Source organism: Leuciscus leuciscus (genome assembly GCF_965113295.1).
Source record: "Leuciscus leuciscus genome assembly, chromosome: 5".
Taxonomy (NCBI): domain Eukaryota; kingdom Metazoa; phylum Chordata; class Actinopteri; order Cypriniformes; family Leuciscidae; genus Leuciscus; species Leuciscus leuciscus.
This window is the reverse complement of record NC_138729.1, coordinates 48,795,412-48,819,952: the sequence shown is the minus strand read 5'-3', so window position 1 is coordinate 48,819,952 and position 24,541 is coordinate 48,795,412. Positions and strand designations below refer to the sequence as shown.

General features: G+C 38.2%; 1 protein-coding gene across 2 annotated transcripts in view; it reads right to left on the bottom strand.

The window, feature by feature from the left end:
• Nucleotides 1-24,541, bottom strand: part of LOC309499682 (uncharacterized protein) — a 114,904-nt gene that overhangs the window by 81,802 nt on the left and 8,561 nt on the right. For both annotated transcript variants that reach the window (XM_082171062.1, XM_082171063.1), the window contains exon 2: nucleotides 5,505-9,282. In XM_082171062.1, coding sequence (XP_082027188.1) covers nucleotides 5,505-8,485 — 2,981 coding nt within the window. In that variant the 5' untranslated portion in view covers nucleotides 8,486-9,282. The remainder of the gene's footprint in view (nucleotides 1-5,504; nucleotides 9,283-24,541) is intronic.

Here is a 24,541-nt window from a genome sequence, read left to right as displayed (position 1 = left end):
GCAAGTAGTACAAAAAAATAATAATAAAGGAAGTCTTCCATGTTGTTTTTCACAAAATAGACTAAATGTAGAGTGATATTTAATCATTGAATGTGCAATTTTACATAACCAATAAATTCATTACAAATAATTTATGAATAATGTATGTAAAAAAAAAAATGTATATGAACATTATCTATATTTGTATATACATTATATATATATATATATATATTTATATATATATATATATATATATATATATATTTATATATATATATATATATATATAGTATATACAGTGTATATATGTATATTGGAAAGATACGACTTCATGACTCCTAATTTAAAATGACTAATAAAGGTAGAATGCATAGAAAACTGACTAAACCTGACATTAAACTAGAAAGACTATCCGTGGAAAAGGAGGACTAAGTTATACACAGTAGTGAGAGTGAAAATGTGCAGTAATATCAACAATAATAGTTCAAGCTGTGTTTGGTCACGCATTGCAAATGACAAAAAAAAACACAGTTTGCTTTTCATTCTACCTTTTCTAAGACTCCTGATAGACATTCTCAATGTTATTACAAAAATAGGAGTCACAAACAAAGCAAGCGAGCAATACTACACAGCAATTAGGAGCTAATTTTGCACATTACATTTGAGCATTCTCAAAGGAACAAGAAAGTGGTAATTCTCAGGCCTTCATCAGCTACAACAAACAACTTTGTGAGCATTATAGGCCGCATGAAGCCAAACTGCCTCAAATGATCCACACTTAAAATCATTACTTTCTATGGCTTTTTCCACTACGATAAAATGTTGGATTTACATTCTTTTGAAATTCAGTTAAGGACTCATGTTGAGTCAGGTTTCACGCTTTTAATTTCTGAAAGGGGGTTAGCATTGCTTTTAACCTGGGTTTATGAAGCCTTGCTCCACTATAAATACTCATGCGCTTTGTACTGTCACAGAATCTAATATGAGGTGCACATCAAAAGTAAACAGTTATTTTTTTGGGATGGACAAGCAGAGTATCTCCATACCGTTAACATGAAAAGATTAAATAAACATGTCAACATGAAATAAAAATGTATCATTTTTACATTTGCTACTTAACTCTATCATTTACTCACCCTCATTTCAAATCTTTCTTTCCTCCATGAAGCATAAAAGATGTTCTTCATGTTTTTGTTTTCCGTGTAACATGCAGGTGAATTTGCCTGTCAAGCTCTAAAGAGGAAAAAAGTAGTCCATCTGACTTTTATATTCTGTCTTCTGAAGTCATATAAAAAGCTTTATGCATTGAAGATGTGATTTACTGAAAATCGTCACCTCCATCATACCTTTTTAAATCTTTTAAACATTTCCACATATCCAACCTTGACAATGCAATCGGTGCATCACTTCTTGTGCCAAACAAAGACAGAAAGTCCGATTTTGAACAACATGAGAGTAAGTACTAAATGATGACAGGATTTTTCTTTTTCTGTGAACTAACAATTGAATTGTTGTTTGTACTGAAAGTGCTACAGGATTTCTGTTGGTCTCCAAGTGAGTCTGTTTGCACATGTTGGTATATTTAAATGTGACGGCATGTTGATATCTGCCTCTGTTTGTATTGCATGGTCGTTCAAGAAAAAAAAAAAACAGAGATTCCCTCCGCTGTCCACAGAGCTGTGTTATCTCCTGAGCACTGTCCCACTTCTGCATGCTGTAAATACCCTCGCAAATACAAGAAAATGCCCTAATGTAGGCCATAGTGTCTTCTGGAAGCCTTCTCTTAAGCCAGTCATGTCTGAACCGGGGCAGAGTCGGCTGAGTGACTTTAGCTCTACTGTTCTAGTTGTGAGTTCTGATATTCACCGTCATACATCTACTGACCTGAAGTCGATAAGACATATAAGTTCATTTTCTTTCCAAGCTTTATGTTACCCAGAGGAGTTACTTCACTAGCGTACCAAAACTAATTGAAAAGGAGAAAACCTGTTGCTGTTCTGTAATAAACTTGGATGTGATAATCCATATACAGCCTAACTGGTCAAAGTTTCACATTTTGAGCCAACCACGAGAATGCATGCTTAAAAGTCGACAAAAGGGGAGGTAAAAAAAACGAGTTCCTGTGGAGTCGCTTCAACCCGCGGACTAAAAAAAAACAACCCACAGCAACAGAGTAAAAGTAGCCCAATTCTGTGGGCTCTAAACTGGTTCAACGATTAAAAACAAAAACCAGATATGAACAATTTTGTAACAGGAACATAAATAAAACCGAAAATTACCATTACCAGTTAATAATGTTATTTTATCGTTTTGTTTAATATTTTAATTTATTACATGGCTTGGTTGAATTCTAATGTAGAATGAGGTCTGTTATTTCTTGATAACAGACCGTTGCTAAGGATAACACACCGTTGCCATGAAAACAGAGCGTTGCTATGGACGCAGGATTCTAACCGTAGAGACGGAACGGACTATTTTCTTTAGCGGAAGCAATACAATAGTTTTTTTAAATCAATAAACTCTTTTTTAAATCAATATTTTGTGTCAGATTATTGATTTATTTGGTAGGTAGCCATGTAATAAGCAGGATAATGTAGAGCGAGGCGGCTGTTATAGCGAATACAACCCCTTCAGGCTGATTCAAGACTCATCTGCTTCGCGTCGGGGTCCTGATCAGCCTGTCGGGGTTGTATTCGCTATAACAACCGCCTCGCACTACATTATCCCTTACTTGGCAGTCTACCAATCCTGAATTTAGATAGTACAAACTATGCAAATGTGATGTTGGCGCATTGTGAGTGAAATGCCAGCGCTCAGTTGTCAAGTCATGTTAGGCAATGCGCTGGCATAAGCTTTTGGATCTCAAAAGTTTTTCCGAGAACATGTCGCCAACCGTTAAAATGACATTTAAGTGAAAATGAATGGCAGGTAATAAGCCTGGGTTGAGCCTGGTTAGTACCTGGATGGGAGACCTCCTGGGAAAACTAGGTTGCTCCTGGAAGAGGTGTTAGTGAGGCCAGCAGGGGATGCTCACCCTGTGGTCTGTGTGGGTCCTAACACCCCAGTATAGTGACGGGGACACTATACTGTCAAAAGAGCACCGTCCTTTGGATGAGACGTTAAACCGAGGTCCTGACTCTCTGTGGTCAAGAGCAGTCCTGCCAACGTATACGCATTTTGCGTAGCGGATACGCATTTTGACCTCAAAGTACGCTGGTACGATTTTTCACTCTAAACTGCACAAAAACCTGGTGACGCCTCTCTGCACGCGCAGTCCTCAAATCAAGCAACCGCAAAATAAGCAGAGTTCGACCAATCATAGCGCTGGGTTCATTTCCCAAATAGTAAGCGGGGATGATTGACAGATGCTTAAGGCCTATCATTAAAAGAGACTGAAAATCGACAGCAATAAAGAATCCCGCTCGATCCCCCTTATGTACTCATAACATTTCTTCAAGGTTGGCAGGTCTGAAAGAGTAGAGGTTTAACCCCGGCATCCTGGCCAAATTTGCCCATTGGCCTCTGTCCATCCCCATTTACTGATTGGCTTCATCACTGTCTCCTCTCAACCAATAAGCTGGTGTGTGGTGGGTGTTATGGCGCAATATGGCTGCCGTTGCATCATCCAGGTGGATGCTGCACATTGGTGGTGGTTGAGGAGATTTCCCCATTCTATGAGCGCTTTGAGTACCCAGAAAAGCGCAATATACATGTAACGAACTATTATTATTATTATTATAATAAACGCTGTACTTATTCATAGACCTTCGCATTGCAAACAAGCAGAGACGGACTCCAAAATGTGTGCAGTACTTCATTCACGATTGAGGCGGGTGGAGCTACTTACTGTGTAAGGTTTTGCCGACAGTTTGAGGATCCACTTGAGTTACGAGCTTTATTCAAGCTCTTGTATAAAGTATAGGCAAAATATATACTGTATATATAGTAAAAGAAAATACTTTATTAACCAGTATTTTTTTCTAATCAAACCATTTTACAGAAGGAACACATGAACAGAAACTTTACCTACTGATTTTGCTCGGAGTGAACGGATTTTATTTTTATTTATTTTAAATTTTTTAAGCCCTGGTGCTTGAAACCTTCAATCTTCAGCTGATAAAGTTTCAATCCAATCTTATATAAAACAGGAGCTTATATAAGATATAAATAAACAACAAAGATCAAGCCAGTAAGTGCCAAAAAGAACACAGAGCCACTATCTGAGATCTGAGTGCACGGTTGGTCCATCATTAGTATGCCACAGACATGAATTTTTAAAGGATTTCAGCCCATTGCTTTTTATCTTTGAAATTGAATTTTTGCTGCAAGAATGAAATTGGTGGCGCTTTCCTTTCAGAAATTATCCCCATCAGTGAGTAACCCTACCTCATAACAGACACGTGATATCAAAAAGTCTTAATATGCTTTTATGATGCCATCATACCATAATTATGTTCATTTGTTATTCAATTCATAAAAATAAACTTTCAGTTGTGTTTAAGCAGTGTCTGACAGGGCACAGCAGAGCTGAACGTTTTTTTTCATAGTTCATAGCCCGTGAACAGCTGATGGCTGATAATGAGGCTAAGGATTTTGTTTTGATTAATTTTGCAATAACGTGACAGATTTACACATGCATACTAAGCATATCGCAAATTATGCTGTTAAAATGATGTTACAGATAATAATAAATGTTAGCAAATGTAACTTTATGGCTTGTTCAGTTTAGTTCATTCAAATGAACTATTCCAAAATAGTTCTTAAACATGTCTTGATGTCACTGTGTGCAATACATTTAAAATTGTAAAATGAAAATTTACTTGATACTTTTTTGTTGGGACTGCATTAACTAATTTGTTAGCCAGGAGTACAAATACAGAAATCCATGAGGGAAATCCATTTGCGCACACACACACACACACACACACACACACACACACACACACACACACACACACACACACACATAAAAAAGTTGTTCCTTTTTATTTCTTGAAAAGGCTTAATTTAATATAGTTGACAGACAATTGTTTTCTTAATTTAATTAAGTTTATGGAACATTTTTATTTTATGTGAGTAGAGCAATAAAACTGAGATGATGTCTCTCAAAGTAGCGTCTGGCAAAACACTCTGAAAGATCGAAAAGAACGAAAGTAAAAGTTGTTTGCACATTCTTTATAGTCTAAATAAACCTGGAAAGTCGTTCAGCAAGACGACAAGCTAAAAGGCAAACGGTCATATCCCTCAGTGATGAAATTGATGAATGGACAGATGGGAGGGCAGATTAAAAAGCATCAAAAGTTATTACTGCTGGAACTTATAAATAACAGTCAACACAGGATTATGGACAAAAGCAGAGGGTTGGAAAATGTTCCTGTTGTTTATGTCTCACTCATTTCTTCTTTCTACCAGCCACAAAAAAATAAGATAATTTACCCATTTGACATTACCAACAAAATATGCTTTGACATTCACAGTTTTTCTTCTTACCACGTTATTCCTTGACTCACTCGCGTACTCACCCATCTCGCTCTGCCTCCTTCTTCTCCAGATCCTGAATGACGTCCAGTAAAACCTTGATGGTGTTCTGGCTGGTTTCCAACACCCCTTCCAGGCTGTGCAGCTGAGACTGCAGAGCCCCAATGTCGTACAGAGGGCCGTTTGGGCCAAACAGTTTCTCTTTTGCCTTTGCCAGGTCTAGTTTACACATAGCCCCAGACATGAGCCCCCCCAGTAGCTCCTGCACCTGCCGCAGTGTGTCCGCTTGGCCCTCTGCTGGTCCAAGAGGGGCCTGGGGATTCGTCCCCGCAGCAGGAGGCAATTGATTTGCACTGGACTGAGATTCTGGGCTGAGGATCGCCCGTCGGCTGCTTAAACAGGTGGGCCTCACTGTAGCTCTTGCCTTAGTTTTGGGAGGGACAGGAGGTGGGGTTTCACCTGCCTGATGGTGAGTTCCTGCTTCAACAATTGGCTTCGCTACCCCAGTTTTCATTCGGCCCTTTTCTATGTTGTTGTTCTCAGCTTTGGGGACAGGAGGCTTGCGGGGCTGTCCTGGAGTCGAGGTGCCCTCTTTGCGGGGGGTGTATGGAGGAGGAGGAGGAGGAGGTGGGGGAGGAAGCATGAACTCTCTCCTGTCTCGTCTGTCCTGAGTGTAGCAGAAGGCCTGAGGAGGGGAGTGACTCACCCCAGTGTTAGAGTACAGCAGAGCAGTCTGTGGAGGGCAGGCGTAAGGTGGTAAGGAATGCCTGAAATTAGCAGAGGGAAGCACAGTTTCTTGGGGTTTACTAGCATACATCATTGCCTCACGTGGACAGAGAATGGGTGACATATTTTGTGGGAATGATTTGGAGTGTGATACTGTTTGATTTGGAGTCTTAAAATGTTGCACGATTTGAGAGGGATTACTGCAAGACACTGCATTTTGCATACTAGAGTTGCAGTGTGGCAATATTCGAACTGAAAATTTACCTGGTGCCGGTTGTGTGGAAGGGCTGCAAATCAGAACTGGTATGGAAGGAGTCACATGGGTTGCCATATGTTGTTGATCCAAAATGCAATGAACTGCAGTTTGTGCAATAGGTATGGTGTGTGCTGCAATGGGGCCTTTGAGGTGTGAGACAGGGTGTGAAGCGGTGGCACAGGTTGGCTCGGGAGGAAATGACATTAAATTGTGAGGGAGGGTTTGTGTAGGAATCTTATGAGATGCTGCAGGTCGTGTAGGAGAGCCAAATGTTGCTGGTTTGTCCTTGACACAGTATGGTATAGACTGCACTGGAATTGTACAAGATGATGTGGAGTGAACAGGTGTTGGGGTGTGTGTAGCTGATATAGGAGATTGCACTGTTTGTACAGGAGGGGTAGGGGTCCTAATCAATGGCTCATTCTGATTAGAAATCTCACAGCGTAGCACAGACTGAATAGGAGTTACAGGTTGAGTTGGAGATATCACAGAGTATACAGGTTGATTTGAGGTGTTACCGCATGCCATGGGTTGTGTTGGAGTCTTCTGGCATGGCTGTGTGGATGTGAACGTAGAGGCAACTGCAGGTGCTCCTTGAGAACAGGATGTTGTCTTGAAGCCAGCATTGCTGGAGCATGGAAGGGTTTCCTCCAGCTTTTGGCAACAGGGTCTGGATTGAGCAGGAGTTGTGGGATCTGTATATGAATCTGAAATGCAGTGGGAATCAGGTATTGGGGGAGTCTTACAATTTGCCGTAGTCTGAATAGCAGGTGTGCAACAACGCCCTGTAGATTCAGTAGGAGACAGGCATGATTGCCTGTGTGTGGTGTCAGTTGACATGACTTGTGCTGTGGTAGTGCACAAAGGCTCCATTACAGTGGGGGTCAAAATGATGTTCTCTGTAGCAGCCTGTGGTGGGCAACATTGTGATGTTTCTTTGGGACATGTGGTTGGTGGAGGAGATGGTGCAGTGTGAGATGGACAAGATACAGGATCTACCTCGGCTGTTTGCAAAGAGGTTGTGCTGTCTGGGACAGTTAGGACTTTTGAATCACTGCTAGCTTCAGTTTGTGTGGAAGAGACACTACAATGCGTATCATGAACTGTGTTGGGTGTGGGGGAACGCTGTGGAGGCACAATATCTGACGAAGTTCTGTGTGCCACAGCTTTGGATGTGGGTTTCTTAGGTTGGTTAGAATGTTGACGGCTTCTGTGCACAGTTTTAGTTGGAGATGTACAAGGAGGCTCATGTTTCCCAGGATCACTTGCTGCTCTGTTTAAGGATTTCCTCCTCCCTCTCCTTCTAGACTGTTTTTGTGGCACAGGTTGTGTTGATGTACCCACAGAGGCAGTTTGATTGTCCTCAGTTTTCTGGCCCCTTGATTGCTCAGTGGGGGTACAATGTTGGACAGGACTCTTCCGTGATCTACAAGGTGGAATGTAGACCTGTGCGGTCAACTCATCTGAGGAGTCTTCGTCATCCCAGCCTCCCCCCAAGCTGTGACTGCGAGTCTGTGTGGCCGAGAGCGAGGGAGGCTTCTGCAAACTGGGTGAGGTTTGGATGGCTGTACTCCTGCATGGCTGAGTTGGCAGCGGCAGTGTGAACGAACATGGATGCGTTGGGACCCAGCAGCGTCTAGTAGGCCCAGGGGTAAGTGGGTGCGGTGGTGCTCTCTTCAGAAATGCTGTCACAGCACCAATTGTCTTTTCCATGTCTCCACGGACCGCTCCCACCAGCGAGGGCCCATTTGTTAACTCTTTCTGCCAGTTTGGAACCTCTGTTGGACTCTTACTCCTCACCTTTTCATTTTTATCCTTAGACTCATCATCATCCTCCAAATCTTTAAAGCGTACCTGCTGTGTGCGGTTTCGCCTGCGTTTAAGTCTGCTTTCAATATCTGGAGAGTTTCGGTTGAGGAGCACTGAGCGCACAGTCACGGTTGTGGGTGTTTTGTCTGGGTTGCCATTGCTGTGGCTGTGAACAGTTGGCAAATGGTTAGGCTCTTTGCTCACCATGTTATCCAAGAGTAGCTTATGGACCATAGATGTAAATTTTGACTGTGTAAGGGTTTTTGTCTGCTTTCACAAGTCAAATGTGAATAAACAATTAATTAGATAAAAAATTCAGTTGTAGCACACAGTATATTTGACATTTGGCAAACTCTGAACATGATAAATGCTGCAGTAACAAAAAATCAAAAATAAAATAAAATAGACCAGCCGATGGCAGCAGAGCATGTGACTGGTCCTTTCCTCAGGTCACATGACTGAGGGTTTCTGTTTAAGTCTTTGTGGTAATGCTGTCAGAGTAGGTCCTGGTTTTGGCACGAAGAGTCTTTATAAGCAAGTGTCTTTATATGCAAAAGAGGGACTGGTTGTATCCTGAGCTTCAGCCCCATTAGTCCACAAGGGCACTTAAACACTCAATGAGCAACCTCTGTGAAACTCTCTTTGTGTAAGTCCTGAAGAGCATGAACCTTTGGCAGGGAAGGCTTGCGAGTATGTCACAGAAGTCTGCATCATGGTTTCATAGCCAAGAGGAAAATCTCATGTCACATTGCTCTCACATAAGCTTGTCCTAAAAACATCAAGGCAAATAAAATGTTAATATGATACAGTTTTCAGGCTGACCAGTGAGAGGATATCCAGACACCTTTAATGCCCTACTTTCCAACTCAAAGCTTGTGTGCACAGTCCTCACTGGTGTAGCATATCTTGACAGGCCAGGACTGGGCAATGCATCTCTTTAAGTTGACTTTATCTCTCACATTGTCCTTGAGTTTCTTTGCTTGTGTCGTTCACTTCATCGTTTTCTTTTGACAGGAACAGAACTGGAACATCTAAGCAAAGTAAAAACACAGAAAAAGGACAGTTAATTCAGTAATGTCCCAAAATCGAGGTTTATATTTCTGAATAATGTTTTACTTTGTCAAACATATACACAAACAATAAGTTCGTTCTAGTAAAACCGTACCTGAGGGTATACAGAAGTACCTACATAGGATTCCTCAAATATAAAACTGCCTCAACAAAGCTAAGATTTCATAAGTTCCCTTCAATAATCAAGTCTTTGATCTCCTTTCATTTTCTGGTGAGGCAGTCTACGAAATAGTTTAGGGTCAAATGTATGACAACGGTAGATATTGAGAGTACTTTTAGCTTGTCTGTGGCTTTGGGGCTGGTGTTTAACTCAGTGGTGTCTCAGAGGGGGCAGGCTAAGAGATATTCAGGGGTAGAGACTGACAACGCTAATTAACTTGGCTTGTCTTTAAGCAACCCCCCTGGCACATGGAGGCACAAGCATGACAGCCGATCGCCTCAGGGAATTCTGAACACACTCTATCACACTGTCACTGTTACCAGGCACTGCATTCTGTCAGTGATCAGACAATCACAGTCCGTTGAGTCATGAAAGGATGTTAAATGTCTGTGTACGTGTCTTGTGGTACACGTATTTGCATCAGATGGGGAATCAGTCAGATTGAATCATAGCACAGAACATCTTACTCAACAAAACTGCTAGCATGTCACAGCACTCCACTATAATTTCTTGTATATGCCCTTTATCAAAACAGTTGTATAGCTTCAAGTGCTAATTAGCCTATGGCCATATTTTGAAAGAAATAGCTTCCTGCTGATTACAGGATCATTCTTGTTATGCAGTACATTTTCATGTCACTGTAATATACAGTGTCTTAATCTACTTAAGTATTAAAATATTAAACGTTTAAACAAATTTTAAAGATGGAATTAGTTTTCTTTATTTACATCCCGTTTGTTTTCTTGTCATTGTGTAAGATTTAATTAATGATAAAAATAAGAAAGGCTGATAAACCCTAAATATTAATTGAAATGTTTCCTTATATTACAACACAAGCATACTAATTTTTAACGTTTAAGAGGTCTATTTACTGCAAAAAAAAAGGAAAGACTCATTCCATTATTTTAAACACTGTCACTGTCACTTGACCTTTATATCATCATAATAATGATAACTGTGCAAATATGAACAAAAATATGTTTACTTAAATTTAGCAGGTCAATCAAATATTGTGTCAAAAAAGAGAAATTTGTAGCTAATATTACTTTGGGTTTATCCATCACACTGAAATGAGGGTCAAGTTGAGCACAATGCATTTTGGGATACAGTGTGCTCTGTTGAATACTGAATATTTTGGCAAAAGTAGTTGGTCATTCAAGTATTCATGCATACAGAAAATGTGTTTATGCACAGTATACATACTACTTACTGCAGAGACAGTAAACTCAATATGTTAGTATGCTATTCTCAACATAGACAAAACCTAATTAACAAAATACAGAAGCAGTGCAAAAACTCAATAACCATTTGCATGCCAAAACACACATTCAATGTTCAAGTCAAGCCAAATTTACTTCTATAGCACTTTTCACAAATACGCAATGTTTCAAAGTAGCTTTGCATACAATCATGATGTTAATGTTTATTATATCTTAATATCTTCATGCCTTATAGTGTGTCCTTCATACTTACTTTCAAATAATGCCAAAAGGCCCTTGAGCACAGAGGTTCGCAGGAAAAAGCATAAAGCACAAACTACCACCTTACACCTTTAGTTTTATGTAGGTAATCAAGCCATCATTGATTGCTTCTCACTCAGCTAAACTACGGGTTCCTCTTGAAATCTCTCACTGCAGCTCTTCAGGTTCAACTACCACGGGAGCCTCAGACAAAAGGCTAAACATGCTCCATTATTAACCTGTTATCTCCATGTAGTCCAAAGATAAATCTGGCTTGGTACAGCTTAGCAATTGTAAAGTAATATAGCTCGATAATTGGGGGCTTGTACAGAACAGACAGAACAGAATAAATGAACAACAGCTGCAGTGTCAAATTAGGTGAATGCATCAACTTTGTTAAATTGAATTCTTTCAAATGTGTAATTAATCTTAAAATTAACATCTGCAACCCAAATTTCAAAAAGTTTTACTGATTGTAAAAGAAGTCATTGGGCCCTATCTTACACCCGGCGCAATGCAGCGCCAAGCGCGACGTAAGTGTTTTTTGCTAGTTTCAGCCTGACGCAGTTATCATTTTCACGTCCTGCGCCACGTTGTGCTCATTTGTGCGCCCATGGGGGGCTGGGCTGAAAACGAGGTGTGTTCTGGCGCATTGTTGGAGCGTTGCTATTTTGAGGCAACAGAAATAGACTGAGCCATTGACAAACTGAAACCTGGTCTAACGTCAATGCCACAATATATATATTTTTTGTTATTTAATGTGCACGTTAGTAGTGCGCCTATAGGAGGGTCCACAACGTGCGTACACTGCTTAGTAAACACACAGGGATGCACAGCAGCACACAAGCATGCCAAATATTAAAATTAAAAGGTTTACAATGTAAAAGATTAATATTGCGTAGATGGTACCTCGCGCACGAGCAGTTCTGTTTACGCTCTGGAGACGGCTTTGGTCTTTCCACTATCAAATTCCGTCATGTAAATAGCAAGTCCACCATGGCACGAGCGCAACTGGCATTTAAAGGGAATGGGAGATGAGACTCTGATTGGTTTAACGCACGTAAATCCCAAAACACACCCATTACTCATTATGAGAATAGGGACAACCCTTTTAGACTACCATTTTTCCCGTCGTTAAACTAGCAAAAGTGGATTCGGACACACCCTATGTGAACTTGCGCCCTGCGCTTTAGACCATGCGCTTAGGTCGTTAAAATAGGGCCCTATAGCTATAGCACCATTTGCAGCAATGCTGAGAATGACACACATTTTGAAATGCAATGATGCATGAAATCAAGCTTGGGTAGCTAAAAGCATCTGCCTTCACATACTTGCTTAAAAGGGTCATGATTTGAGTTATCATATTTTCCTTGATCTTTTGACAGTTTCAGAACTTAAAGACTTTCTCGTTAGTCCAAAAACAGCTTTTTTTTTAAACCAAGCTCTGAAAACAACTCGTTTCGGATTCTGTCACATTATGACCAAATAGTGCAGCCAAAGACCACCTCAGCAGAATCAGATCAGCATCATCATCGCGTCTTTGGAGAGAAACAGGATCACTGGACTAAAAATAACATTACCTTCCAAAGGATCCTAATGCTAGGAAAATGGCTATATATTTTCAACTAAGTGAATGTCTCATTGGAGCATTGTTTGTTTGTTCGGTACATTTCACCGTGGATTCTCTGGTAAATCAGTCGCAATTTCGCCACAGGCTTTGCAAACAGACTTTTACTGTAAGATATGGACCCAACAGTAATGTCACAACAGTGTTACTTCTAATGCCTAATCTGTGATCAGTGATTTTTGATATGTAATGGTTCATTTACAGTCAGACGTTCTTTGTTTCAAAATAATTTATTGTTGTTTAAGTGTCAGTAAATCAAGCCAGTGACTAAATGGTCAACTTCACATGCGCTCCACAGATATGTCTGTCATCATGTGACAGGAGTAGATCTAAATATAATGCTGTAATCAACACTTTTCAGCAGCTGTAATAGTAAAAAGCGTAGTAAAAGTTTTTGAGAGAGTTCCACATGTAATACTTATTTCATAGGCAAATTTGTTAGCCAATCATAACAGTGCACATCATACAGCAGACACGCCCCTTCCAACAGAGCGTTCAAAGCAGAGGAATTAAAAGGGTAGAAAATGGCCTTTTATTTTTAAATTATGACCATTTTTTATGTAAAAATCATGCTAAGGCTAAGTGCACCTCAAGAAACATAAAATATTATTTAAAAAATTCAGTTCATGAGTATGCTTCAGGCTTTAGGCTTGTTACTTATTAAAGCAATAAGTGACAACAGGCTGGGTGTTCTTATGCGCAAAACAAAGTTGCCTCTTATATCACTATTTAGGCTATTCTCTAAAACAACGATATGGTAAAAGACCATAGCGTTCAACAAATAGATTTATTCATGTGACACTAACAAACTAATATAGTCCATAACTGTCAGCTGTTTACGGTTGCCAAAAAAGTGTAACATCTTAAGTAAAATGGTTTGGAACAACGGTTTCGAACGCAGCTCCTACAACAACATTTAAAATCGACCTGTTTTATAAAAGTCAAAAGCAAAACGAGTCCTCTGTCTCGACTGAACTCAGTAAAAGAGTGTCACCTTCTTTAGCTGCTGCCTTCTGTTTTTATGTAGTTCTGCTTTGCTACATTTGCTACTGCTTTGTTCAGTTCAATGCCAGTGGCGGATTCGTGCCCTATCCGGAAGTTCAAATGTTCCCATGTGTGATTCATCCTGGCGCAGACGCCGGATTGAGAAATGTTCTTTTGCATGTCGGGTAAATAATACTTGCTGTTATGCATTTAGTTTAGTCACATTACAATACACTGTTCAAGCTTTACACTTCCATCGAAACCATTTAGTAGTTGTTCACAGCAACCACAAAAAAAAAAAAAAAAATCAGGCAGTGTTTCATGTGGGTGTATTAGCATTTATAATGTGCTCACTCTGTGTAAATAAGTTATGAATACATTTGAATATGTATTTGCAGCTTTAACTCGCATGCTTTGTGACAGCTTCACTGAGCCGCACACCTGGACACATTAACTGTTGCCAGACACGGCCACACGCAAGGTCACTTTAAGAATGAAATTACAGCCAAACATTTCACACTTGATAATATTAATTGTTTTTCATTTCACTTCCCAAATCAGGCCAGCAGAATTTCTTAGGAGATGAGAAATGAGAGATTACAGGAAGGTGAAAACGTAATCAAGCGACTGGAATGAAGAGCAGAATGGATTACTCGCTGTCCCTTTGCTCTCCTGGAACTGCCCTCAATTATCCTGCAAGTCTGGAAGTTGTTCCCCAGAAGAGAAGTCAATTATTTAATGAAGCCCTAAATTGGATGAATCATTTGCATAACCAGAACATTTAATTAGGAAACACTTGGTTGTTTTGTTTTTTTGAGAAGAAGTGTGGGATTCTGAATTAAAATTCAGAGGGCAGGTGTAATCGTGGGATTGCGGTCCACTGGGAATGTAGTGTTTGCAGTTCATTATTGTTCATTCATAAAGGACAAAAAGAGGGATGGTGTTCTTTAATGTTGTATTCGCTTTGAGATTTTATTAAAAGATGCTTTTAACTAATGAGTCATTCTCTACTCTACTCGAACACAACTTGTTTTCCCTGAGGATGCCACGTAAACTCTACTTTTCACAGATGTATATTGTGATTTTAATCTTGTCCAAATCAAACAAGTTTTTACTAAAAGTTCTCACAAATGACCTTCTGTTTTGGGTCTAAACCTAAACCTGTCAGGATAGAAATGATGTTGGAATAATATTTATTTATATTCACAATGCTTCTCTTTTATATTGACCTTCGTAGAATACCGTATTTTAATTTATTGTTGCACTGCTTTATGCACTTTCATAATGGATTTAGACATTACTTCCATCAAATAACCCTGCAAAAAAATGCATCACAGATTCCACAAAATACTGTAGTCAACATTTGAAGTGAATCAAAAAAAACTAATCAAAGTTGTACTAAGACAAGAACGGGTATTGTTTAAAAATCCATGTATAACTTTGATGAAAGGTTTTGATCCACTTCGAATGTCGACTATTTTTTCAACTTTGTTAATAATAAGAAATGTTTCTTGAGCAGCAAATCAGCATATTATAATGATTTCTGAAGGATCATGTGACACTGAAGACTGATGTTGGAAAATTCAGCTTTAATCACAGGAATAAATTACAATATAAATTCTATTAAAATAAAAAAAGTTTTTTCAATATGTAATAATATTTCACAATGTTGCTTTTAGCATATTTGTGATCAAATAAATGCAGCCTTGGTGAGCATGAAAGACTCAAAACCATTAAAGTCTTACTGTCCCCAAACTTTTGAATGATAGTATGCACAACATCTATAAGGCATCCCATAACATCTAAACCCTGGCTATGCTCTCATATTAATCCTACATACAAAGATCCCAATACCCTTCCAAACAGTAGTACATGAAATGACAGACATCCTATGTTAATAACTGTAATTCATATGTCATTTAGAAAACCAATCCCATCCAAACAGCAGTCCTGTCACAAACCGTCAGATCTAAATGGGTTCATTTCAAATGAAATTTCAAATCCAATGTCAGCCCTGAGTAAATGAGAGCTGAGACGGCATATGTTGCTGTCTTTCTACGTAAAGCCAAACGCTCTCGGACAGCTTTATTAAGAAAGAAGCGAGACAGTCGAGCGATCTTGACACGGCTGTCTCAGAGTAGGTCGCTGGATCTAGCCATGTCTCAGGAAATATTAAGCTACATTGCACATTTATTTTGGGAAAGGACACCCGGGAGGGTCTGTCTTCTTAATTTAGGTACATCTTTCTTAATTTATATATTTATTTACCTGCTTTTTTCCCCTGCAGGAAACATCTTTTTCATGGTAACACCCCCGTTGGTCACGGAGAAGGCTTGATTATTAGGATTACTGATGATTACTGTGATGCTCGACAGGGGTTTGGGAGGAGAGCTGCAGCCTTCGGGCGCTTGTGTTCCTCTACCACAACCTCCTCCTCATCCTCATCCTCATCTTCATCCTGTGGCACATCACAGCATTGATGTGATTGGCTGTGACACGCCAAGGCCTCTGGATGTGATGTGAATCAACAGAGCACCCGCGACGGAGCAGGAAACGCTGCCGTTCAGAACGGTCTCCGCTACCGAATGTCTCAGCATACGGCTTCATCAAAGCAAGGCTGTTTTCTCTGAGGAGTGCATCCACAAAGAAAATAAGCTGTATACTATACATATATATATATATATATATATACAAAAATGCTGGGTTGTTTCAACCCAACTTTGGGTCAAATATGGACAAATCAAGCCATTGGGTTAAAATTTTAAACTACATTTTTAACCCAACATTTGGTTTTGTCCATATTTGACCCAAAATTGGGTTAAAACAACCCACCATTTTTTAGAGTGTAGATGGATGGATGGATGGATGACTACTTTTTCTAAACTAACTCTGTCGGATAAAGGTTCGGAAGTAGGAAGCATGCTTTTTTGCCTCACATTTTCCCTGAGGATGCCACATAAACTCAAGTTTCAGACATACTTTGTGATTTTAATCCTGTCCGGATCCAAACAAGTTTTTCCTTGCACAAAAACTAAAACTTCTCAAAAGTACCTTGTGTTTTGGGCTCCTCTGAGAAATCGAATCCTGAAATGACTATTTGGGACTGTGCGTGTTTCTTATCGGCCTGTCTGCTCGGAAAAATAAATAAAATTGCATCTCCGTGCCTGTGACGTTTAATACAGTATTTACTGAATATTGTTCTATATACAAATACACACAAAAACAATAATACTGTGAAATATCATTACAATTTAACATAATTGTTTTCAATTTGAATATATTTGAATATGTAAATTATTCCTGTGATCAAAGCTGAATTTTCAGCATCATTACTCCAGTCTTCAGTGTCACATGATCCTTCAGAAATCATTCTAACATGATGATTTGCTGTTCAAGAAACATTTCTGATTATTATCAATGTTGAAAACAGTTGTGCTGCTTAATATTTCTGTGGAAACCGTGAAAAAAAAAAAATTCAAGATGAATTCTTTGATGAATAGAAAGTTCAAAAGAACAGCAATTATTTGTAATAGAAATCTTTTGTACCATTATACATTTACTGCCTCTTTTGATCAATTTAATACTTTTTAATAATAATAATAAAAAAAGTTTTAAAAAAATCATACTGACCTCAGACTTTTGAACGGTAATGTAACGTGCATTATAGTAATATTATAATAATTGTAAGTATTAATGATGTTCCATATGCTTTTAACCTGGAAACCATGTAAACATCAAATGCAACATGAATTTACATCAGACTAAAAATAATAATAATAATAATAATAAAGAGAGGGGGCTTTAGTCCACCACACAGCACTGCAACAAAGCCATGTTGTTCTTTTAAACTAACATTGTTAACTCATTGAGCCCACCTACACTGCGTGGGCACGCTGCAAACTCTCTAAAGCACCTTGTCTCTAAAGTACTAATGAAAAATAACTTTATCATCAGAGTTTATGATATATGATACAACTGTGCATCTTGTTCCCTCATTAGCGTCATAAGCGCTGATGCTCAGACTCCCTGATGTACTTATTCTGCTGTGCAGATAATTCCACATTATTAGGTGAGGGAGAACACGAGCCACCCTGGTGTTTGGAGCAGAGGATCGGATCATAACCTGCCGTCTCAGGCTGATTCTGCTGCCCGGAGCCAAGCATCCTTCAGGTCTTCTAAAGATATGAGTGTTTGTTTTTGTAGCATCCGGTTGGTCTACTCTATCCGGTCTCTCGTCGAGAAAAACACGGTGCCACTGCTCTCAGGTTTCCTTTTCAAATCAATTTCAATTTCATGTGCTTTGGTTGAAATGATAAAACTGCACATTGCCAAAGTATTTGCACGAAAGCTGTGAACAATTAAAAGTTAAATTAAAATTAAATTAAACAATTAAAGCTACACTGTGTGATATTTTCCCCCATCTAGCGGTGAAATTGTATATGACTACCCAGTGAATATTAGTTTCTGTTCCTTTCAATTTCGAGGGCGTTTTAACTCCTACGGTGGCCGTATTGTTCCAAGATTAACATGGCTTCCAGTTCGACTTCGTCCAATTGCGCCTTTAAAACTATCACCTGTGATCCGTCGCAGCACAGATTTATGTTACAAGGTAAACAATACTTTTTCACCATTGACGTGAGGAAAAGTAACGCAAGTTATACTAGAGGTCGTTCTGGCGTTATGCACAACCAATGGTTAGACAAGCAACTATAAAACTTCGAATTTACACAAATAGGCTGAATTACCTGTCGAGAAGAGTAGCAGGCAACTTCGGCGTCCGTTTTAAAATCTTTGCTCCTCATGAGCTCTTTCCATCTGGGAAAAGTTACTCCAGTATTGACTTTGGTCTTGCTGATTTGCCTGTCGCGTTGGCGTTTTAATTCTCTCTTTCGCTTCCTTGGCGACTCTGCTACATGTCCTCGAGAACAGGCGTGATCCTTCATCAGCAATCAGCTTTCAAATCTGCCGGCAGTCTCGAGTAATCTCCCCCTCGCATTCGTCTCTGTGTCACTGAGTGTAAAGCGCGAAAGGCGAAGCTTGAATTTACAGGTATGTCCCTCTTTGGCTAATGTAGTTTCAAGATGGAGGGGCAACATGGCGACCGGCATTCGAACCCCTCACCCGTATGTACTTTCAATGGCAGATTGTAAACTTACGAGAATACTTTATTACTTTAAAGAAGTAAATATACATTAATGAGCACATATATTTTTGAAAGAACTAAGTGTTTTTTGCTAAGAATCAACTAAAAAAAATTACACAGTGTAGCTTTAAATTAAATACAAAATTGTATTAAATAAATAAAACAATAAAATAAAATAGCACACCTCTACACGACAAATCGACTGATTCAAGGTATCATTCACGAATGGTGGGGCAAGTTAAGTGCTTTAAAAGTTACGAAAATCGGCCAACCCTTAATATGAACCTTAGCAAGCGTCACTAATAACTAAAATAATGAAAAATAACAATGATACAGAGAATAAGCAATATAAAAGAATTCTGTACTATATTTCTGCACCGCAAACTTTTTTTTTCACAAATATTTGCTAATTATATGCTGCTTGCAAATAGCATATTTTTGTCAGATTGATAAGGATAAATATGATAAATAATTTACATACCGAAAAAACAAAATAACAGATGATAACAGTGAAGAGTTTACTTAATTTAACAAAAAGGAATAAATTAGGGAAGTAACATTAATTAAACAATAGTAGTTAAGAATAAACCAAAGATAAAACTAAGAACTGAAGGTCAGTACTGTCTCCTTTTCTGTCTTTTATTTCCATAATTTATGTTGCTTTCCATCACAGATTCCATCTCTTTTGTACTCCCTCACTGTCTTTCCTCCTGCACTCCCAATGCTTTCTTTTCTACTCACATATTCCCTCCCTCCCTCTCTCTCTCCTTCTCTCTCTCTCTCTCTCTCAGTCTGTGTGGACAGAGATTTACAGTGACAGTTTAATGAATCCAGCATTTCTTAATGCTCAGTGTGTCCTAGTGGCAGGAACGCTGACCCCCCTCAACCCCCCTCAGTCTTCCACGTGCATATTGCACTTCATACGCAGTTGGGCTGGGAAGCATCTAAATGAATCATAACTCAAACATATCAATGTTATTAAAGACTTCACAAGCGTCCCCTGAGCTCTTTGAGCATTTGAGCAAGTAATGCTCAATAATCGTGTAGCTTTTAACTTTAAGCTAAAGCTAAATTGCCATACTTACAAAAACGCATTACGTGTGTAATCTGTATAAATATATATAGCCTATATATGTATATGTATATATGTATGTATGTATATATATATATATATATATATATATATATATATATATATATATAATTATATATATATATATATACACACAGACACACAAAATGGACAGCATCTAAAACAAGTATTTTTTTTATAAAGTGTTTATTTATTCATAGCTTTAGAAACAAAAATCTTGTACTATATTTATATTGTTAATATATTTGAAATGTTACATTTTACTATATTATATTTGAAATGTTACATTTTACTATATTATATTATATATTATATTATATAGTAAAATGTAACATTTCAAATATATTAACAATATAAATGTTATATATATATATATATATATATATATATATATATATATATCACATCTGGTGCATATATTATCTCATTGATTAAATACAATAAAATCGAATTCCATTATTTACATATTCTATAAACAAAGTTTTATGTTTTAGAAGCTGTCAATATGTTAATAATGTATGTGTGAAAATGTATGAGTGCTAGACTTTATATACAGTATATATCAAACTTTATATGAATGTATACAATTACTAATGCCATTAAAGATTAGAGATCAGATAAAAGATTAGATAAAGATGACATTTTTATAAATGAATGATGCAAAAACAGCTTCACATTATGTGACACTTGAGTTGATCTGAGTTAATACATTATAAATAGGACTGTCTAAAACACATCCGAACACAATGCAAATGTCTGACAGGGTTGCATTTCTACACTGGATGAGAGCGTCACACTATGATAAACCAAAACTAATTCACTCCCATTACAATTAACGAAGCGGCCTACAATACTGAACATTATGGCACAGATATAAACTGTATAGCAGAATCTCTACTGTCCAGCTCTAATCGATACTGTATGTCTATGGGATGTGGGAAAAGAGCCAAAAAGCTTTGTGAAGAGAAAATGTTTGAGTCCTCATTGAGGCTGGCATTGATGCATCCGCACCGGTGTTCAGCAAAGACAGGAGTGCATTTCAGTTTCAGCATATGCTATTCACCACACACACATCTAATATTCAGAGTTAAAATGCTCAGTTAATACTGCATTACGGTCACTCATTCATGGAGAAAGCTTTGAATTGTGTCTGGGAAGGGAGGGCGCATGCTGCAGATAGAATTGTTATGTAAAAGTGTGTCAGATTGCATTGGTGAAGCATGGCTAACTTTATTGGACAAGACTGTGCGAGCAGAGAGACGGGGAGAAAGGTAGACACAGCGAGATATATTTAGAGAGACGCCAAAGTGAGGCGAGACAGGAGAGAAAGAGAAGACAGCAGGGGAAAAGAAGGAGAAACACCCCACGCCATGCTTAGAGTTTAGTGAAGTGGCAAATCATGGAAGACTCTTTTGTTTTTATTGCTTGTATATTTATAAACTACATCAGAGATCAAAACAGATTCATTTTGCACTTTTAAAATAAAGGCTCCAAAAAGTTAGATGTAACAGGGTTGGGAATACACCTTTTAAAGAACGATGTTACATCCTCATATCCCGTCCTTTTAGTTTGACCAATGGTAGACGAGGGATCGAGTATTTGAAGACAGTCCATCTCTTTGCAAATCATTTTGGTGACACTTTTGATTTCACCTTCAACTTGGTAAACCAACTATATGTACTGGTGCTTCAAAGATTCTCATTTCCTCAGTTAATGGATGAAAACTAGAACCAGCATCCAAAATGGCTTTGGTGAGTATATACAACGTAGTCACTAATTTTTGCAAATTTATAATGTACACTCACATTAAGATATATGGGGTCGGTGGGATTTTTTTAATGTTTTTGAAAAAGGTTTCTTCCTCTCACCAAGGCTGCATTTATTTGATCAAAAATACATTTAGAACAGTAATAATGTGAAATATTACTACAATTTAAAATGGTTTTATTTCAGTTAGCCTAATAGCTGGTTTGATTTGCATTGAGAGATGATCTTATGGAAAGTACTCCATGCCAATCTCTAGGTATGGTGAAGGCTATGTGATGATGTGGGGCTATTTTAATTCCAAAGGCCAAGGGAACTTTATCAGGATGCATATTATCCTGGATCCATGAAGTAACTGGCCTTTAAAAATAAAAATCTGCCTGCCTCTATGGGAATTTAACATAGGGGTGTCCAGATTTATGCACCCTGTATTTTAAGGAAGAACATTTATTTATTTACGATGCATTATTCATTCACAAAGAAAATTGGTGTCCTTAAAGGTTGGATTTTTCCTAATTTTTTTAATTAAGGCATTAAGTTCAATTTCCAAAAGATGATTTTTTATTCCTCTTTTTAGTCAACTTTAGCATGGGTGTCTAAACGTATGCATAGCACTGTATATTTTAAAAAGTAATTTATTCCTGTGATCAAAGCTGCATCATTACTGCAGTCTTCAGTGTCACATGATCCTTCAGAAATCATTCTAATATGATGATTTGCTGCTCAAGAAACATTATTATGATCAATGTTGAAAAAAGTTACGTTGAAAAGGTTTTTGTGGAAACCACAGGATTATTTAATGAATGGAAAGTTCAAAAATAAAATATTTGTAACATATAAATGTCTTTACACATTTTATCAATTTAATGCATCCAAGCTGAATATTAAAAGTATTCATTTCTTAGAAAAAAATATGACCCCAACATTTTTTAAAGGTACGGTCACATTTATCGTTGCTCTGTGAAATTTTGCAGGTGAAATCCAGTATTTTACTTGTACTAAATGTAGGCTCAAAGATGCACTAGTCCTCGACAAGAGACATAAACAAGAAACAGTGAGACATAAACAATCGAAATAAAACTGAGGTTTGACAAAACAGCCTTTTAAACACTCAAGTCTCAGTTAAGCTCAAGTGCTCAAAAAGGCCACAAGTAAACCAATATCCTTTAAAAAACATGTCCGCCTGTGGTGAAAATCCAGCTTTTAATGTTGTTTATATGTCTTTGTGGTGTTTTTAATATGCTTTAAGACAAACCATGTGTAAATTCATAAGTCGACAGCATTGCTGAGTATTTTCTCCTTAAAACTGCAGTGAACCAAAGACAGTCTCAAAAACACGGTTTGAAATCGCTGGTGTTTCTGACGACACAAACTACCTTGTAACCAATCAGATCATCGTGTGATCGTCAACGAGTGGATCTCTGAGCTAGTGTGAGTGAGTGGAGGCGGGGCTCATTTGCATATTAATAGAACCACGTATACTAAATGAGGCAAGGGTGTCGAGTTACATTCAAGCTATTTTAAGGCATGGAGGTTTTGTTTTGTTTTCAAGGAAAACAAATTTAAATATGTAATTTTGGTGATCAAAGATGAGTTTTAAGGGATACAATTATTGACTACAGGGGTAAAATTAAAGTAAAATGAAAGAGTCAAAGTATACTTGCACTGGACGTGCTGGTTTCGGCCTCATCGCTGGTTGCAATCATGTCCTCATCTCATATATGAAACACCTGCCATTCAGCAACTTGCTAACATACTCGCGTAAAGTAGCCTTGTTGACTAGTTTGGGCGAGTAAGGGCAAAACGCACAAGATATAGTACCTTCAATGCCCTGTAGATGGTGATATCACTTCTGTAGCAGAAATAAACACAGAAAAGTACATATACTTACATATACAAAAATGTAGTCAAGTAGAGAGTAAAAGTTGCTAATATCTTCAGAGTACAAAGTAGCCAATAAGATACTTAAGTACAGATTTACTCAAATACTTTACACCACTGTTTAATACCAGGTGTAAATAACAACATATCTCAACTGTGCACAGAAAAACCTAAAAACCAATTATAAATGGTTCTTTGCAATGATTTTGCAATCACAAGACTAAGTCACCTTATACAGCCACAAACCGCTAATTTGTGCTAACCGCAAGCTGCTAATGAGACATGATTCAGCAATCTCTCTGATTAATTGAAAAGGTATTCAGCGTTACATTTTGAACCCAGCGCTCAAGGCAAACGTCTTGCCATTGTATTGCATTTCATTTATTGCCCAAGAAAGCAATATCACAGTCGAAACTGCTGATTCAAATGGCGGACACTTGGCCTGAATGAAATCTTGAATTTAGATTTGTTTTGAGAAGAACAAAAGCTCTCCCGAGAGCTGCCAAAGATGATGTACAATGTGCTAAAACTTTCACAGACACTGAGATGGATCTTATGACAATGAGATCTTATTATCTATATGCTAAATAATTCTGCAGAGAAACCACCTCTGCCAGCTTTAACTCTACAGCACAAAGAAACTCTTACCAACACCTACTCGCACTCATGAGTGAGAGACAATTTGCATAACAAAGGCCGTGAAAATGGGGAACTTCAGAAAAATGAAGAAATAAGAAACATACGCCCCTCATAGTGACTAGGGAGGCTGCGTTTAATGCTGAAAAGATGCTGGAAGCACTATAATCAAACTTTTCTGTTTTGGTTCACCTGATTATTTTGGTTTTCTGTGGAAACTAAAAGACATCAACATGAATCAAACGTGTCTATCATGACTGAGGAAAAAAAGAGGATTTGGTCACACAGTGTCACGTTTCAAAGAACCTCATTACCCAAGTATTTTTGGAAGCTTCTCTTTTCATTTCATTAAGATCACTACTTTTGCCAGCATGAGCAGCAGATGTCATCAGTGTGACCCAGCCGAGGAGATGATGCGAAAAGGCTTAAAGAAATGCTCTGGGTTCAGTACAACCTAAAGTATATTGCAAA